This window comes from Rhodnius prolixus, unplaced genomic scaffold (assembly GCF_049639745.1).
Source record: "Rhodnius prolixus isolate KJV_2025 unplaced genomic scaffold, Rpr scaffold_2, whole genome shotgun sequence".
In the NCBI taxonomy this organism is placed as follows: Eukaryota; Metazoa; Arthropoda; class Insecta; order Hemiptera; family Reduviidae; genus Rhodnius; species Rhodnius prolixus.
Window position 1 is genome coordinate 36925564 of NW_027411592.1, and position 20199 is coordinate 36945762.

General features: G+C 33.0%; 2 protein-coding genes across 3 annotated transcripts in view; one reads left to right on the forward strand and one right to left on the reverse strand.

Annotated features, from left to right (window-relative positions):
• Nucleotides 1-17899, forward strand: part of LOC141449560 (larval cuticle protein A3A-like) — a 684900-nt gene extending 667001 nt beyond the window's left edge. For both annotated transcript variants that reach the window (XM_074119108.1, XM_074119109.1), the window contains one exon: nucleotides 17574-17899. In XM_074119108.1, the coding sequence (XP_073975209.1) occupies nucleotides 17574-17864 (291 nt within the window). In that variant the 3' untranslated portion in view covers nucleotides 17865-17899. The remainder of the gene's footprint in view (nucleotides 1-17573) is intronic.
• LOC141449556 (larval cuticle protein A2B-like) lies at nucleotides 1811-2413 on the reverse strand. The gene is made up of 2 exons (XM_074119102.1): nucleotides 2257-2413; nucleotides 1811-2177 (listed from the first exon to the last, which is right to left on the reverse strand). The coding sequence occupies exons 1-2, from the start codon at nucleotides 2389-2391 to the stop codon at nucleotides 1881-1883; spliced, it is 432 nt and encodes a 143-aa protein (XP_073975203.1). The 5' UTR covers nucleotides 2392-2413; the 3' UTR covers nucleotides 1811-1880.
• Nucleotides 17900-20199: the final 2300 nt, after the last annotated feature.

A 20199-nucleotide genomic window follows, 5' to 3' on the forward strand; every position in this document is an offset into this window, starting at 1 on the left:
TAAAATGTTTTTGAGAAAAATGAAGGTAAAGTTTTTGGAAAAAATTAGAAACTTGCTGTTTCTTATGTTTGGGCCACAAAGTAAAATACTTAATGTTATTATTTTGGAATACAAATTAGCTTATTTAAAAGGAAATTTAACCTTCTTTCTAATGAGCTTATTAAAATAGCTGTAGCTTTAATAGTTTGAGAAATATAGACAACGTTTTGCTAAAAAGTAGTAACACCTTGAAAAAACATAAAATTAAAAATATCTATAAAACGAAGCCGAATCGAGCCATAGTTTATATGGAATTTTTTGTTGCAAATGATGCCCAGAATCGTCTCCCGAAGTTACCGTAGTCTTATGCTGAACACCCTGTATAATCAGTTTAAAAGAAATAACACTTTACTGAGTGGATGAGTTACAACTCGAGTGGCGAGTGACAGTCGCTTTCTTTAGACTTATCAAGATAAATATCGAAGACGAGCATCAGAAAGAAAATGTTGACTAATCCTGGCCAAGTTTTCGTTTGTTTCAAAAGCGTTCTCATAGAATGAAGTACTTGCTAACGGGATGATGAGTCATCATCTAATTTCTCAATTTTCCAAAAGAATTTAAATATAGTTGGAGGTGAGATACATATTTTCGTGTAATAATAATTAGGTTTTTTAATAAACATATTCTGGTAATAAGTGAGTTTCCGTTAACAAACCCAGCAATTGCTAGTGAACCAAACACCAAAAAGATATGTGTGCTAAGGTATTACGCTTTTTGTTGGAAGAGTGCCTGAACGAAGTGCTGGTGATCAATGCCGTGGTAACTCCTGCCAACTTCTCGCACTTTGGTAAATATGAAAACATGGTAAATAATCAGGAGCCACGGTAATTAGGACGGGGTAGACCTGAACTGGGGTAGTTGGAGGTTAAGCCTGAAAAAATAGGCGATTGCTTTGCTTCATTAATACTTCAATTCTTGTTTATTAATCGATGTATTTCAAAATTTTTGTTTTCTTCAAGGTAAGAATTGTTTTAATGAAAATAAGTTGGTATTTGAACTATTTATTACTGACCTAAGATTGCTTCGTTGCTATGAAAGTAAAGTAATTGCCAATTTTTTTTCAGGCGGGCTTTACGTCCAGCTACCGCTGTCGTACCTTGTCGTGGACGGAGGTAGATAGCAAACATACTTTACTGTAAATTTATTTTATTAACCATTTAATAAAATCCAAGGCCTAAGACCGGGAATCGAACCCAGTACCACAACACATATTAGCTTTACTGCTTTAACTACTCAGCTACCTTGACGCCTTTATAATTTAATGTTTGACAGCGAGTAATTCAAGATTTTGTGAATCACTTTCAGCCAACGCACCTTGTTTGGTAGTTGGACCTGAAGCTCACTCTATTTGTTTTAATTTTGACTTTATTTTTTTGTTTAATGAGCGTTTTCATCATCTAATTGTATTTGAAATTAAATAATTAATCACCTCTCATCACAAACCTTTCGTCTATCGCCTGTCATTCCCCGGACTTTCTTATACTCCTCCTAGACGTCTTCGGCGAATGTGGCCATGCGATCTCTAAAGATATTAAACTGTAGGTGTATCACCACTCGGTTTTATGACTTTACTTTGTTGTGCTATACCTTACTGCTATAACCGTGGCAGCCAATCCAGGTACTTCGAAGCGTTTTAAAAAACGGCAAAAAAAATTCTGCAAAACATACGTTGATTTAGTTAACATGAACTATCGTTTAGTTTAGTTTAGTAAAAAGAACCATCGTACCGTAGAAGTCAAATGAAGGATTTTTACAGAAGTTAGAAATAAGGTTATAAATAATAAATGACTTTATTGTAACAATTTTTAATTTATTTTACAAACAAAGTTTAGTTCAGCCGTTTAGTAATGTACAACAGGAGCGGTAGTAAGGCCAGGTTCTTTGTGAACAGCAGCGTTGAAACCGTTGACTGGATCGGCAGTATAGTCAACAACACGTCTGGAACCATCGGGTTCAATGAGAGAGTAGCTGCCATGTACTACATCACCATCACGAGATTCACTTTGAGTCTTGAAATCGCCGGTAGTAGGATCCTGGACGTCATAGCTGTAGGAGTAAGATGGGTTAGGATCGTAATCATCAACTGGGCCCAAAAACTGGGCACTAACTACAGCCAACAATCCAATTAAACAGATTACCTGTAATGTTAGAAAACATTAAACACATGAAACGGGTTGAAAGCAATTTTTTGAATAAAACAAATTGTGTATTACAGACCTTGTACATGATGATACGAGTAGTTTTAGATGTAGTCTTGTAAACGACTGACAGAATGTCAGCTGAACAATCTGGTCTTATATATACAGTAATCGGCCTTCTAGTCATCCTTGGGGAACTCATCTGCTTGGACATTATTTTTTTCCCCCTAAGAGTATAAATACTTATTCAGTATTTGATATGAGCCAGTTAGTTTATGAGCTTTCGTTAAGTTAATACCATCGTCTGGAATACCGACCTTGGCTTCCAAATTTCATTCGGAATTAACTTATTTTGAATTATTTTCGTGAAAGTTTTATAATGATTTCATTTTACTTACTTTACTTCTTTCGTTGGGTAGGAAAAATTATCGTTTTATTCATTGATTTAGTTCATTTTCTTTGGCATTAGGAGAATTTATTTAAATACATAATCGTTTCATGTAAATGAATAGCCGAACGATCTCCCATTTACTGTAGTACCATCCTATACAGGCTCCACGACATTTAATGTGAAAAAATAAAACTTAATTATAGTTCATTTTCAAAAATTAATACTGATTCTTTTCAACTTGTAATTCCATCCGGAAAGCCTTTGTTGATCATTCAAACGAGTATTTATTTCTGATTAAAATTTAATATCCCAAAAACATAGTATTCATTTTTAGTTCTCTAAGATTCTCTTTTCTTTTTACTTTCACAATATTACCATTCTTACAACTAACCTAGTACAGCATCTCAGACTACAATAGACAAACGACTAAACATGGAACTACCATTCGAATCTCAAACGAACTGATCTGAACCGGTGATACAAAGTATTAGAAACACTACTCCACAAACAACTGATTCTAGTAAACAGAAGAAAATTTATGCTGCTCTTCTTGCCTTAAATATGGACTTATGGAATGCAGCTAAAGGGAATCCCTAAAGGGAATCGCTAAATTAACATTAATAAACTGACTAAACTTCAAACGCTACATTTAAAAATCTTGTTACCACTCCTTTCTGCGTATCCAATAAGTCAATACAGACTCATTTCTAAACATTAAAACTTCACTTAAATCTGGTCACCAGAACATTTTGCCTCAATCCTCAACTTAGGCTAAAGGCGGCAGTGGCCAAAAGACCATATCAATTTAACGCCGATCTTCAGGGGTAGTTTGCTTTGTGAGCTTGCCAACCTAACGACTTCTATTATTCTATCTACGTCTATCACTCCACTCATGTCTCTGGGCGCACACTATTAAACCTTTACACCATCTCTTATAACTCTCATCTCGTTTGCTTGTTGCAAATTACTGACAATTGCAAAATAAACAAAGCAAGTGAAAAAACGAGATTTATACCTAACTTCATGTTTTAAGCAAGTGAAATGTTAAAATAATCATTATATTATGCAGTAATGAAATATAACATACACTATTTTCAATTATTTAAACAATTGTTTGTAAGAGTTTTAGCTTCAGATCCGTACATTTTCAAATTATAGCTAGTATCCTAAAGTTAAAACTAACAAATATAGTTTTAACTAAAGCAAATAGTAGAAGAGATCCTTAGCTAACTTTATTGCAAGAATCTATTTCCTCCCTATTATTTAACTTTTAATTTTACGATAAAACTAATCTTAACAATCGGAAGTTACCGATGACTTAAAAATCGGAGAATTTCCTTAGCAATATAAATTTCAAAAAGTGAATTAAACAATAAGATATAAAAATATCTTCCAAAACTATCTCATAATACAGAAGTGTTTTATACCATTATTTTATTACAAAAATTAAATATTTTTTTATCATCCTATTTTATAGCATTTTTGTTTTTTGCAGTAGAAAATTTTTTAGTGGTACAAAAATGATGTTATACTATAAAATTTTGTAATTAATTCCATTTAAAGATGGTTAAGCGTGCATCTTAGCGGGAGTAATATGTAGATATTACATATATATAACAAAAAACTCTTTGATGATTATTCAGGAAAGATGATTATAAAAATGTTTATTCAGAATTGGGCAGTGCGTCATAGGTTAGAGTTTCCAATCGATTGATCATAATATTCATCTATCCAGCCGTAAATCAGTTGGGAGCTTACCGATCTGATAAATTTCCTTTGACTAGATGAATCGTCCTAGTAAGCAAACGATAAACTGCAAATTGTCTCTGTCATAAAATATTTAGCCAAACTTTGACGCCTATACTATGATTTCTGGCAATGTAAAGAATTGTTTGTTTTTTTCAAAGAACCATTTTTTTTTGCGTAAAATGGTAGGAAAATATGTGCGTATTGAGGTTTGCTAGGTCTGAGAAAGTGAAAATGGACAGGGTGCCAACCAAATATCTCTTTGAACAAACTATCGTACATTAGTCTTGGGTCGAATTTGAAAATAACCAAGAATTATTAGCAGAAAACCTGTTGCTTTTTTTATAATTAGTCCCTGGTTTTTTCAATCATAGGGGGAGAATCATCATAGGGCGTTACTTTTTGTTACCAACTCTCGGAATGTCTCCGAGACAAAAAAAAAAGTCTGGAAATGTGTATCTTGTTTATCACTTTCATTTGAAATACCCCAGCCCTACAAAAAAAATAATGGAATTTGGAATCCTAGGAAATCTACGTATGATATGAGGGTGTTTTTTTTAAGTAATTACCGTTTTGACATTCGGCCGCTGCAGTACTGTGCTGGGCATTTGGCGCATGCGCGCTGTGAATCTAAATTTGTCGGGAAGAGAGACGCTTTAACGGAAACATTCGACTTTGATTACTTTTTTTTTTTGTTTTTGCGAGTACCTAAAATGCCTCCACCGATTGAGAATCCCGCTGACTGTAAAAATAAGCTCTGTGATTCCTTTTTCTTGGTGCTAAAGGTGTGAAAGCGACTGAAATTCATTCATGTGAGAAAACATTATGTGCAGAAGAATGGTACGAAAATGGGTTAGAACCATAATTTACAACAAATTTGGGCTACCTTCAGTTATTGCTGAAGATTTGGTGCAGAAAGTTGACGAAAAACTGAAAGATTGTGAACGCTTTGTGATTTCATCTTCATCAAATGAGTTTCCTCAAGTGTGTCAAGAAGTGTTCTCTATAACATTGTGAATGGCAGTGGTTGTTAAATCAAACGGCAGACTTCTACGAGGATTGGATTCAAAAATCTGATTGTACGATACGATATGTGCCTTAATATTAGTGCCAATTATGTAAAAAAAGTAGATTAAGGTACAGGCTTTCATATAAAAATAACATTGTTAAGGAAAGTATACTTGTTTGTCGTATTTATGTCAAATGTGGGTGTGCGAGTGTGTTAGTAAAGATTTTATTTGTCCATAACTGGCGTGAATCAACAACCCACTTGTAACGACCAATCAAATATTTACATATACGAATTTTTATAGTTGATATTTAATTTCAGTGAGTTGATCCTCGGGCCTTGTAGCGTCCGTGTGACGCCCCTAATGAATTCTTTCAACATCATTTATAAAATTAACATTTAAAATAATCTCTTACAATGTTGGACGGACTAAGCAAAATTCAGGAAACTTCAAGATGGAACATGCTGAAAATAATCTGCTACTTGACCCTATTGCCGGATTGTCTTTGAGGGATTTAATTAACTCTTTTTAGTTTTTACATTCTCTGACCTCAGAGGAAGTATTGCAATCACGAAAAGTTTTCCATATCTACCATTTTTCACGTTTTGAGATCGATCTCCTAATTTAAATAAATGGTTTCAAAAAAAAAAAAACAATCATCACATTATTTTAATGCATCCCGTATGCAAGACTTCTTGACTTTTGGTTACGGTAAGAATATATTACCAGGGATGGGCGGGTGTTCGTCTAGTAGTCAAGAGCGTGGTTTTGTAAGTGGGAGATCCCCAGTTCGAATCTATCACTAATATCACTTAATTAAAAAAATTATTATGATTTTTTTAAGTAATAAGAATGACTGCACCCGCGGGATTCGAACTGGGGATCTCCCACTTACAAAACCACGCTCTTGGCTACTAGACGAACACCCGCCCCTCGCTGGCAAGATATTCTTACCATAATCATAGGTCAAGAAGTCTTGCATACGGGGTGCATTAAAATGATGTGATGATTGTTTTTATTTGATGATAAAACCAATTTATCCTGATTCATCCACAACCATTACATTACGCTACATGTTTTAAAATCTGGTTAGGTTTTCTTTTGAAGTTTATATTAGTGGAAGGTTATGTTCCTGAAATCTAGAAAATAATAAGAAGCCAATTGAAAATGCTATAAAGTTAAGTTTAGGGAAAATGGATTGGTCGAAAGTTTGGATTTTCTTGGTTTGTTTTCTAGTTTTCTCACAAACCAATCTAGCTGAACTTTTTAGACTTTTTACCAAAACTAATGTAAAAACTTATCAGATTGGCTTGACTTTCTTCGTTTGCTTTAGGAGGCTTTCGATGGAGAAGAGTGTTTGGATATTCCTTCTTAAGTGTAATATTTGTGTGAAAACTGCGGCTTTGCCACCAGCCTAAAGTTGCTGCATAAAATACTTTATCCTGAACATATAACCATTGCATTCATTAACCAAAATAAATAATGATAATAGACAAAAACATGTTCCATTGAGCTTATTTAAGCGCCTTCTGAAATTTTGCGTTCAGGATGGCTGCCCCTGTTACACCCCATTATCGCGCTCCTGATTGCACTCTCAGCTTGAAAGCATTCGCTTGTGACACATTAAAGATTAACTGGAAGGGAGTCTGAAAGAACAAGTCTTTATCTATCGCAATTAAAATTCATTACTAATCTCTCTTAGAGTCTGACGAATTTAGTTGATCGACGTGCACCTGAAACATTCCCAATATCTATACCATTAATTCAATTATTAATAGAAATTAAAGGGAAAAACATAAGTCCTTTTCTTTATATTTGATTTGTTTTAAGAGCGTCAACCTCTGTGGTAAAGCAACTGAGAATGTTCTGTGATTTCCGACAGCACTGCCCATCTTCCAAGAGCCACGAATACATATTTTCATTATTAAAGACAAAAGGCAAAGGAGTCGGCTACTAAATGCACTCAATTAAATAAAAAATGCAATAAAATAAATAGTTCAATGAAATATATTTTAAAATAAAATGAAATAATAATTTATATTTACTAACTGAGATAAAAGAAACTAAATAAATGGAGGACAAATAATGAACAAATTGAATTTTCTTATTTGGGCTTGTAATCTTAAAATGCTTTTCTCATACAAAAAAAAGGCTCATGTAATACAAATTCAAGGTTTAGGATAATTTGCTTTGTTTCTTTATAACAAGAACAACTAGTAACAAAATGGATTAGTTCTCCTACATCCTGTGCATCGCGCAGATCGTAATCTCTTTCCCATTTATTTATCACTTAAATGCCTTAAATCTGGCCTTAATTAGAAAATCCATTTAAACAGACAAATTGGATAATTAACATTGAAATAATATTTGTTTTCGAAATTCCTGTCAAGTTCTGCATTCTACCTTGGACAGATACTGAGTTAAATATTAAAATTGTTCTTCAGTACTTGCGGTCTTTGTGTGGTGCGAAGTTTGTGATCTCAAAAACAAAACAAAATTGCAGGAAATTGAAATTTGATATCACTGGGCCCGACTAAAAGACAAAATAAGCCTACTGGAACTGATTATTATAATTACTATCCACAAACTCTTAATTTTTCGGAATTTCAAGTTGGAGAGACTAACACTAAAGAAAAAACGCAATTGTTTCCCACATCTCCACCATGTTCTCGACTACCACGACGACGTACATGTAATCCTGATCAAGATTCTCTAAGTCCTTTATTCTCTAGGGAATTCAAGACTATTTTTTGCCACCTACATTTGGATTATCTGAGTACTTACTGGATTCCCAGACGGAGCACCTGGAATCAAATACTGATGCCATTTCTTAAATTTTCTTACACTAAGCAGCTTCTTGTAGCTAGGGTTACCATACGTCCCGGTTTGGCCGGGACTGTCCCGATTTTAAGCACTTGTCCCAGCGTCCCAGCAGGTTGTTAAATGTGTCCCGGTTTTTAAAGGTTAAAAAAAAGATTTAATGTTTGTTAAATATAAAGAAATCGTTTGCTTGAGTGTAACGTTGGTGCCTTATTATTTTGTAAAACTAATCTAAATTTGAAATGTAGTAAATTTTATGATTTAATTAGAAATGACGAAAACTTTCTAAAAAAAGTACAATCTTCTGAGAAATACTCTTGTTCAAGTAAATAATACACATATATTACTACTATTAATATGTAAGTGCATTTTATTATATTTTTATATTTAATAGCTACATTTTTTGTGATTTTTTACGATATACGTTCAGTTTTGTGACACTCAATAATATTAATAATTTGTAATAGCAAAATATTTATAAAAGTGTAAGTTATACTTTATTCACAATAAAAAAATATAACAAATTATACTATTTATTTATTTTTAACTGACTGTCCCGGTTTGGCGTAAAAAATATATGGTAACCCTACTTATAGCTAACTTTTCAGTGACGGACAGAATTATCCTTTAAAATATTACTGTACGATTTGTTTTAAATTAAAAATAACAATATGATTTTAAACGAGAAAAATAGTTTGTAGCTTCAAATAATATGCAAAAAGAGAGGATATTATGTTTTATTGTGAAATCCTTGTGTAAAGTAAGGTTAATTTTAAAATAAAGCCAATCAATCTAGCTAACTAAACAGTTATAACATATAAAAAGTGCAGAAAGTTTATTATTTAAATTTAAAATTTAATTAGTAATTTGTAATGTAAATTCTCCTCTGTTTCGTACATTTTACCATTTAGTATGAATAGAGAAGTTAGTATTTTATGCTGGATATTTCAACTTTTATAGAATACTTTTAGTTAATTATTGTAAATATTTGTATTACTACATTACTATTATACTGTTACAATTTAAATGTAAAATATATGTATGTATTTACAAGTTATTAGGGGGTGGGTCTTTTTTTTGTAATGTTTAATTTTTGAATAATTTTTGCAACCGGGGTGTTTTTTGCAAAATAACAATAGCATTACAACAGTATAACCAAATATGAAATTTGAAACTGTAATTAGATTAGTAAATATTACAAAAAGAAAAAGAAGATTACAAAATAAATGATTTTAGTTTGAGACAAAATAATGTGTAGATATAGAGACTATGGGAAGAATTTTGGAGAGCGTGTGTAAAGACAGAGCCAAAACTTGAGATTAGGTAAAAGAGCAAATAATGGTGTGAATTCATTACGGAACATGTTATAGACTGGACAAATACTATAAAAGTGGTAAAGACTTTCTTCAGTATTTTTACAAAATGGGCATAAATTTAGTGGATACAAATAATAGGTATTACTAGCCTTACCAGAAAATTTAAAAATATGCTTGCTTGAGAGTCTAACTTGAAACATAAAGCATTTTATATAAAAGTTGATTTTAGAATTGTGACAGGCTTCACGATTAGAAAACAAGTATAGTCTCTTGTTTTTTGACCATTTTTGAAGTTATTACTTTGACTCAATAAAATTTGAAACAAAAAATATCTCAAGCATTTTAATCTATAGGATTAAAATTTGTTTTCTTTACATAATACGAGCGACATGAAAGAGGATTTGAAATGGAGCAAGTCAAAGAAGAGGAGATGCTATAGGAATGAGAGGCGGTAGAGATAAAATGTAATAATTCTGCGTTATTAATTCCAAGATTTGGGAACAAATTAAGAGAAGTAAATAAATAAGACAAAAAAAGACTACAATTCCACGTTGCCAGTCGACACAATGAATATTACGACGATTTAAAAAAAGAAGAAAAAAAAAACTAATAAAAAGAAAGAAAAGGTGGAATACCCCTCTTCAAGTAAGTACATTCAAGGTAGAAACGATGTACACAAATCTGTTTAAAGCACTGGTCCGGTCTATGGCGCAATCCCTTGAACTTTTAGTATAAATAACGAGAATAGGATTGGAAAAAATCAGTTCATTACTTAGAACATTCCAGAGATGGCTCAGCTGGTAAGTTACAATGTAATCCTAAAAGTTATCTTGAGAGTGGCTTCATATGGTGAGAAAGCATAATGCTTTTTTGTCACACTGCAATTATTACATTTCTAAACGGCAAGTTTTTCTTCGAGCCTTTGTTTTATGAAGATGTTATTGGGACAAGCTTAACACCTTCAAAGAGTCGAGAATGTAATTGATTTAGATTCAGCAATCGCCAAGCTTCCAAAACACTTGAAACCAAGGACGATTCTCTAGAATAGCAAACTTACTTCTTCTTTTTTTTTTTTTTGTAACCTGCTCGAGTTATGATAATTACCATCCCATATTCTTCCCCCCCAAAAAATTCAAAATTTTCTCTGAAAAGTGGCTCTAGCTAATAACCAATTCTCTGATTCTCTGACAGTAGCTAAGCGGCAGGCAGTTTTCACTGTTTTTCGTACGGTCGCTCAGAGAATAATTGTTTACCAAATGTTTACGGGTTTGATTATTTATTTGTGAGTCTAGTGATTCTTTTCTTGCGAGGTTGCAAAATTACCATATGTAGGGACGGGTATTGGTCTAGTGGTCAAAAGCGTGGCTTTGTATATGGGAGATCCCCAGTTCAAATCCCGTATATGACTAATTTCCACAAGGAGCTTCTGCCCCCGTCCATGACACCTAATTGGTAGTTGGATGTTAAGCCCCTACTGAAAAAATAGACGATTACTTTGCTGTATTACCACACGAGCCGAAGAAGAGTATTCACTTTAATCACATACAATATTTTCATACTGTCTAGAAAGAATGGAATTTAAAAAAAAAAAAAATATAAAAAAAAGAATAACCTAATTCAAAGAAAACTACGATTGTTGTGATAACATTAACACGGGTAAACAGTTGTACATAACAAACCGATAGTTTTAAATTAAAAAGCCTCCTCTACTTGAAATAAAAATTAAAACGCATCTACTTAGACTTAATAAATCAGTAAACATTTCTCAACTAAATATTAGCGCACAAAATTGTTCAAAATTTAAAATTTTTTCAGTTTTAACATAATAGATTCATAGTAAAGTCTTAGTATTCAATTTTTATATATTCAAATTATAACTTTCTTTTTTTTTGAAAAGCCAAACTTCCACCTGTTCGTTCTTTTACATAAAAAAAAGACACTGGTATCAATTTATAATTTTCCTTAAGGATACCAACTATAATTGTTCTCATTTGAAGCTAATTGAAACACAGGAGTGTGAGCAAGAAAACCAAAAGTTTGGAACCTATCGAGAGAAATACTCGTAGTGAAGACTTCTTCATTTTTCTGGTTAGGTTACGCAATCAGGGATAAACCTGCAGCTGACTCAAGCATAAACAGGTCTTATCCTGTCTTTCTACTGTCTAAAATCTCAAGTTCAGCTAAAGGAAAACTTCAAGAAAAATATTAAGTTTAATAAAGATAATTACAAGCGTATTTAAATGCGTGTGAAGGAAATGCTGGTTAACTTGTACAAAAAGTTAGGTTAACTTGAAAGTTTCTTTGCTGTTTTTGTGAAAATGAATGAATTGAAGCCGCTATTCTTGTGTATATTCCTGTGGAAGGAAATTAGGTCACAAGGGATTTACCGCAAGCGCAACCATTGGGCAAATAGTAATTGTTGTGCATGACCATAGGAAAATGTTCTTCTTTGAGTAATGAACTTTCCTCACGCATTATTGATTTTGATAACTATGTTATATTTTACTCAAAATCTGTTTAGGGGAAATCGGCTTGTTTCTTTCTGTAGAGACAAGCGCAAAATAGGGTTTTAATAGGATTTTGTTTTTTTTTTTATTGGTGTACAAGTGTTACCGTAGAAACATTTTACTTTTATGTGGTTTACATTATTTCATTAATGTTATCCCAATGTCTCTTAACATTAGCGAATAATTTCTAGTTCCTTTTCATTGAGAAACTTAGAGTCTCATCTAGTGTTTAATCAGTAAAACATTTTAATCGTGCATATTTCATTATTCAGCTCCTGCAAAGAGAAAGCATTCTCCCCAAAAACCAACAGCTATCTTTCTGTAGTTGCATTTTTTCTTCTTCTTTTTAACCAATTTATCAGATTTTATAATTAGAATTAAATTTGAAAGGTCAATTTGTGTGCCTTCTTGTCCTCTTTATTTTAATATTTTTATAAAATGAATGATTTTTTTGGCCGTCCAAAGGTATTTTAGACTACAAATTAACAAATATCAACTATTGAACGTTTTTTAGTAACCATTAAATCGAGTTTCTTTCGTTTTTTGCTTATTTAATTAATTATTTTCTACAAAAAGCAGTTAAGAAACAAAAACTATTAACTATAAAAATGAAAAAAATGCAAGGCTTATTTTTCGATTAGAATAATTATTAATTTACCAAAAGCCAAAAGTTCAAGGGAAAGGCCGATGGACGATCAGCGCATATGTGTAAAGTTGGTGGTAACATAACTCAGGCTCCGTCCATAACTAAGGGTACGTTCACAACGGAGCTGTGAGCATAGATGATAGCGGAGATGAAAGCAGTGATGCATCAGCGCTTATAGAATAACCCAGTACATTCTTATGTGAGCGTGCACAACGAAGCTTCGACTAGTGACTCATACTCGCTGCTATAAACGAGCATAGATGATAGAATTGAATTTTTCATTTTTCTGCTAGCTGAACTCCAGTATCGGAGCTTCAAAATGGACGTAGAAAAATTATTTAGTGCTGTCTTTTCTCATTATTTTTGGTTATTATTTTATTATTTACTTTTAAACAATATTTTGTTTTTTAAATCGTGCTTACATTTATTTTCATGTGTATTTATTTGTTGTTTTTTTTTTCAATAAAATCATTACTTACCTAAGAGTAATCACTAGTTTTTCTTCTATGGTTATAGGATTTCCATGACAATTTTTCCAAAGTTTTCTTAATTTTGACCTTATTTTTTCTAAAATATAGTCGAATGTGCGTGGACCCATCCTCACATATTCAAAAAAACGATCCGGATAATTTCTAAGTTCCTTATATAAATGGTGAAATTCACCCAAAGTACTTCGTTTTTTATTTATGGGATGTACCTACATGATATTTTTTAAAGCGTTTTTTCCTTAAAATATACCAAATTCGTTGCTGGTGAACATAAAAACTCTTCTTCACTACTCGGACATGTTGCATGTATCACAGCTCCGTTGTGCACACTAATCAGCGATTATATTTTACTCTATCAGCTTTCATCTCTGCTATCATCTATACTCACAGCTCCGTTGTAAACGTACCCTAAGGCTGACAGCGCGAGGAAATAGCTGGAAATAAATTGCGAATTTAAACCGTATGTGCTTCACTGTTTCTATGTTATGCTGTGAGAAGTAACTGTTCTTAAGATAGCAGCACAATGCAACTTGCGAGATCTGTTGACTTTCGCGCAAATTAGTGGGTTTTGGGAACATGTTTTTTAAGAAACATCCTATAATTCGTTGCGAACTGTTGCGAATTTAGTGCCTGAAGTTGTAGGAATTAACATAGTTGTAGTTAATGATTTATTTTGTAACAGTGATAATTTATAATTTACTGTAAATAATGGTTAAAAGAGAGACATTTTTTTTTCGAATATTTGAGAAAACATTCCGAATTCTCTCGATGTGTAGGATAAGAGGTTTTTCGTCGTGAAGCTTTAAATTCCTTCATATGAGTGCTGCATTTCAGTAGTCTGAATACTGGTATTTAACGCTATGAATGTGCTAAGAATAAATTCGTGGATGAATGGGTGAAGAATTTAGCTATTCCAACTCTTCATAAGGATTTAATTTTATGTATGGCTGTATGATAAAATGTCAATGACAAAACAAATCCAAAAATTCATTCATATTTTCTCCTTGAATCCATTCAGCCTGTAACTTTATTTTGTACTCGTATTCAGTTTAGTATGCCGGCGTAAATGTTTTTATTGCGTTTTTTTCAATTTTAATCCTTTCGCAACTGAATCTAGTTTTTTGTTTTTTTTTCACTTTATTTTTATATTTACAACTGCAACAATTGTTGCACCAAGTAAATCTGATCTTATTGGTTCAGTTCTCTTGAAAAGTCATGGTTGGAGCAATCACCCACTGGCGAAACTCCTTCACAATGATTTAATCACAACAGATCTCTAGGCCATTTTCGCTTCAGTCGACGAGGAGGATTATCTGGAAGGTTTAGAGAGGAGAGTTGTTGGACAAGAGGATTAGGATGGAGAGCTAGGAGGCTGTGAAATTTACGGTAGCGAGACTTTATTAGGTCAGTGACGAAAGGGATGTGAAGGTCGGTGTGTATTGTAAGGTTAGAAATGTAGTAAGGAGCATTCAGGATTTTCCGTAGGATTTTTGACTGTAGTGTCTGCAGGCGTTTGGAGTTAGAAGGTTTGGTTGAGCCCCACACTTCAGCTCCGTATGTCCATATGGGTCTTAACAGTGTTTTGTAAATTGTCAGTTTGTGGTTCAAGTCGAGTTTGGATCTGCGGTCAAGTAGTCTAGTAAGTAGCTTGTAGGAATCTAGTTAATAAAATTAAAAAAAAAAAAAAAATTGTACAATTACCAAAACTTTAGCAGTAAAAAATTTTGGGCTGCTATAAAGGTGCTAAATGCTCCTTGGATCAAAATTCAGGTCCTGTTCATGATTATAACCCAAAATTGCTAACTTTTTTAAGCCGCATCTCAAAAGCAAATATTTGTCACCCCGACATCAAAGATTTTAATTTTATCAAAACCTTTTTTGAAGTTCGACGAAAGTTATTTACGGTTGATGTATACTGTGGAATGGTGCTACCTAAACCGGATATAAGGTTTCGTATTTCTGCAATTAGCCTTATTTAGATACTTTCGTCGCATGTTCGTTAATAATGTCATAAGGCAATCAAAATATTGATTATTTCTTAACGAGTGAAGTACCTAGCGAGGCTTGCCAAAACAAAATCATAAATGTTTAACGTCAGATGCGTTAACTTCTGAGGTCATTGGGGGCAGAAGCTTGTTTCAGTGCACTGCCAGCCTCTTGACAGTTTTCTCTCGTTTTTATTCGTAATAATTCACAAAAATAAATATTGTTTCGGTTAGTTACTGCGTTTAGTTTTCCACTTGTCCTTGTTGATTTTTTCCCAATTTCTTTTTCTTTTTTTTTAATTTACAAAACTTCCAGTGCAGAATAAAGTTAGTCTCCCATTTTCTCTTGCCAGAGTGGAAAAGTTTGTTTGAAAAGTTTTGATCGTATTTTATGTTCTACAGCAAAAAAATAAGTAAGCGCTAAATAAACATAGCAACAAAAGTAATTTGACGGTTTATTGTAGCAGTTAGAAATCACATCATGGATTTGCGCGTGTGTGTAATTTAATAAATTTTTATTGAATCAAAATTGTATGTGATTGAGCTATTTTTTTCTAAAAAAAAAACAAAGTTTTACTTGAAGTTGATTTTATAAGCTTTTATTGTTTAGAATTGGTTCAACTGGTATGACTTGATGGTGTATACATGGAATTTCACTTTTAACTGAATCCACAAAGCTTAAAAAATTATTTGAGAATTTTCTCAAGAAAATTATTTATTTGTTTGATAATTTTAACATTTTAAACGACTGGAAATTTATTACTATTTGCAATGGCGTACATCAAACTCAAAGGTAAAAGTAAAAAAATAATTTTACAGATGTTATTTTCGAGGGATGAAAACGCAACTGTATGACCACTTTCAAAATTTTTGCAATTTGTATCAAATATACAATTTGTCAATCTGGCGTAAAACAGCTGATATAATCGCTTTGTATATTACCAACGGATGAGGCGCCACTATAGCCGAGCGGTTAAGAGGCGACACCTGCGAAGCTAATATGTATTGTGGTACTGGGTTCGATTCCCGGTCTTTAGGCCTTGGATTTTATTTAATGGTTAATAAAAGAAATTTACAGTAAAGTATGTTTACTTTACTAGTCGCCTCCGTGCACGACACCTAATTGGTAGTTGGACCTCTTTCAGGTCGCCTGAAAAAATAGGCAATTACTTTACTTTATTTTATTACCAACGAATGCCAATAAGAACAAAAAAATTGTCAAAATTTGAGGAGAAATGTTTAGGTATATATTTTTTACATTTGGTCCTTGTTTACAGTTAGCTTAAATATTCATAGAATTTCGAATAAGATGATATGCAGCATATCAAAAGTAACACCAATGAATCTTAAAATTCCTTACGCATTTACTGAAGTAAGTGTTAGATGTACCCTTAGGAAAGAAGTTAGGTGAGTAATGTTAAAAAATAATAATGTAAGGGTGTAATTCATTTCAATAGCAAGCAATATGCTTTGTTAAGTACTACGAATTGCCCTGAACGTCCAATGGTTTACTAGGAGCACACAAATACCAAGAGAACTCGACATTCAAGGCCATTCACACTCACACGACCAAACTAACAGACAATTTCTTGCTCTACCATCACTCATTGCCATCCTCTTTACCACCTTGGCGAGCTGACAGCTTCCAGAAGACTGAAACCAAGACTGTGTCAAGATCGAAGAAGTAATGAACTCCATTTGGAATACGTATCAATGTGCGTGAAGCTCTTTGTTGCTACATTGCTAAATTGAGCTGGCGTACGTATAAAATATATGTAAATCTAAATAGCTGGGCTTACTCTAACATGCCATTTGAGTGTACTTTATTGACATCATAAATTAAATATTGAATATTTAACCAAATTCAAAATCTGGGGGGAAAGAATGGCAGATTCTTAAGTGTTATTTTGCAGAATAAATTTTTGAAATTTTTAGCGTTTTTTTAAAAAAATGGTTCTGTTAAAATGTATAAGTACAAAATGTATTATGCATAATATTTAAGTCTGCTACTTTTTATTGGTAAATTTGAGAGAAAATTCAATTACACAAACTGTGGGATAGAAAAAGTGAGTGTTCACACCAAATTTCGTTTTCCTTGGTTCCTCAGTGATTCTTTTCTTTAATAATTTGGTTACTGTTAAATTGATCTAAAGAAAGATGCAGAATGTAGTAGATGTTTTTAAGGTGTTAGTTCTGTAAAGGCACGTATTAAGTTTTTCCTAATGAAAAAAATAGAAATTGGAATCTGCTGCAGTATGAAAGTGGACGGTTTCATCACAAAATTTCAATTATTGAACATCATTCGGCTACAACTAGGTTTGTCAAATTTCAGAATGTTACCATTAAATTTACTTTTACGAATTCAATTACGCATTTTCTACCAGACGTAAAATACAAATATTGGTCACCATTTCTCATGGGAAATTGATGAAGGCACCAAAAAAACTTGGCTGATTCTGAGAACATATAACTCTTGCTTTCTTGCAGACCCTGATCACTATTGTCGCCTTTTTGGCTGTCGCTTCAGCTCAGGTGCTTGACTATGATCCTCATCCAACCTACTCCTTTTCCTACGATGTTCAAGATGCATACACTGGCGATTCTAAAGGACAAACTGAAACTCGTGATGGTGATGTAGTACATGGCAGCTACAATGTCGTTGAACCCGATGGTTCTAGACGTGTTGTAGACTACACTGCTGATCCAGTCAACGGATTCAACGCTGCTGTACACAAGGAACCCGCTGTAGCTCATGCACCAGTAGCTGTCCATTATTAATTACTTGTTTTGTTATAATAAAAGTAAATATTTAATTGTTCGTTTTCATATTTATTGTATACAAACATATTCTCTACAAATCACAAGACCTCCTATTATAATAAGATGTAAGTCAATATCCTTAAAGTACATTACATTATCTTTAAGTCAAAAAAAAAAAGATTATGAAGTTGTTATAGCTGCAAGCGTTTTCCAGCTTCGCAAGATCGCAGCAGATAGACGATATTATTATTTAACCAAAGGTATAAGGCTAAAGTTACTTTCAGCATGTAATTTCCTAACGATGCAAAATAATTTAACAAACCTGTCAAGTCTAAATTCCTCTTCTCTAAGCTCAATGGAGAAAACCAAAATTCAATCGCAAAATATTAAACAGGATCAGGAATTTAAAAGATCAAGGATCTAGGATTAAAAATGCAATAAAGTGGCTAAAAAAATCTCAATTCTCTTAGAAGAAAGCAACATTCATTGGTCTCATGATTCTGGATAATTATTAAAGGTAAATAACTCGAGAATATTAAAGAAGTCTGATGTTGCTAATCTTTGAAAAAGCAAAAAAAAAAGAGTTTCTTCAACTTCTTTATTAAGACTAAATTTTATTAAGTGATATATTTTCCTCATAATATTAATCTTTTGTTGTCTGTTTAATTAAAAAATTCTTTTACAGAGAGAATTAAGAGAGATAAGACACAAAAGAAGTTCTTGGAATGAATTTTGTACTTTATTGTTACAATATAAGAAATGTTTCTCATTCAGAATAAATATCATAAATTCAAAAATTAGTTTTAAAACATTCGCATATTTTAGAACTATAATTGCCTCTTTAGATTTTTACATTTATTTCCTTTTTTATGATTTCCGTGGCGTTTTAAATGATGAGTATGATCGAATACTTTAAATTGGTATAGAAAAATATTTTTAAACATCGAAAAGCTCAACACCTACTACTTTGGAGATGGGTATTTCTAAGTTGAACGAATAACTCCTTTAATAATCTATTCTGAGTAGCTAGTATGAATAGCTAGGAAAAAATTTCAGTTATTTATTCGATATCTAAAGAATCCTAAAGATTCGATAACTATCTGAACCTGAATTCTTAGATTTATCAATAAAAGCTCCACTCCCGTAGCCAAGTCACTTTGCTAAGAATGTTTCCAATTATTGAAATTCCAATTAAAAGCACTTGTACTGAATCATTCAGAATGACTAAAAAGAAATAATAAATCTTATTTACTTTGGCTTCAAAGCAGTTCAGTGTTCACCATCTAGTACTTTTATTATTATTAATATTATTTTTTTTTTTTTGCGCATCAACAGCTGAGGTTATTGGCGCCCGGAGCTTTTTCCAGTGCACTGCCGGCCTCCGGACAGTGTTCTCTCGTTACAGACAACACTGTCCATCACCGTGAGCTGTAAGAAGCTCCTAGGAAGAGAAAATTTAAAAGAAAATCTAAAAATTATTATTAATATTAATGTTAAAAAAAAAGAATTTATCTTTAATTATAAAAGACTCATGCACATGCAGTTAAATTATGTATAAATATTAATAATAATACTAAACAACAACCCAAAGCGTTGTTTGAACATAATTTTTTTACTGTGTAAAATCTCTATTTTTTTTTTTTTTTTTTCACTTTATTTGTACATTTACAACTGCAACAATTGTTGCATCAAGTAAATTTGATCTTATTGGGTCAGTTCTCTTGTAAAGTCATGGTTAGAGCAATCACCCACTGGTGAAACTCTTTCGCAATGATTTAAGATTAAGATTAAGATAGTAGATGGGACGGGACCTATGCCCCAAGGCACCGCAGCCACAGAAGACTTATTGTGCCAGTCCCTTCTTAGTTCTAGTAGGCGAACCCTCCCCTCCTAAAGAGGTCAAGGACTTTCGAGGGGACTTTGGGGACTCGTGTCGAGGCTGAATGCGTACAGGGTAGTAAAATATATGTGCGTTAACGATCACCTTGGGGCACCGGGCGAAACCCCATTGTATTGTAGCCTTCCTGTGGCAGTGGGGGTCTGTCACAGGTGACCATCTATCCCCCACTTCTCGTGGGAACAAGATGAGCAATTACAATGAAAAACTAGATTGTAAAACGACAGCCACTGGTGTTCCTCAGGTTACTGAGGAAGAAACACAGGCTGGGTTAGAACCAAAAGGGGAAAGAGTGAAAGGCCCTAAGACGGATTTAGTGGGACTACAGAGAAGTTCTTCTGGAGGGAGCGGCAACGCAGACCCTCCAGGTAAAGAGGCAGTCGCTGGAGTCTCCCAGAAGTTGAAGGGTTTTCACATTACACCTAGGAAGCCGAGTAGTGCTCAGCGGAGAAAGCT

Coding starts and splice junctions, on each gene's coding strand:
- LOC141449556 (XM_074119102.1), bottom strand. CDS start 2,391: ATGTCCAAGCAGATGAGTTCCCCAAGGATGACTAGAAGGCCGATTACT. Junction 2,178..2,256: donor CTCGTATCATCATGTACAAG/GTCTGTAATACA, acceptor CTAACATTACAG/GTAATCTGTTTAATTGGATT.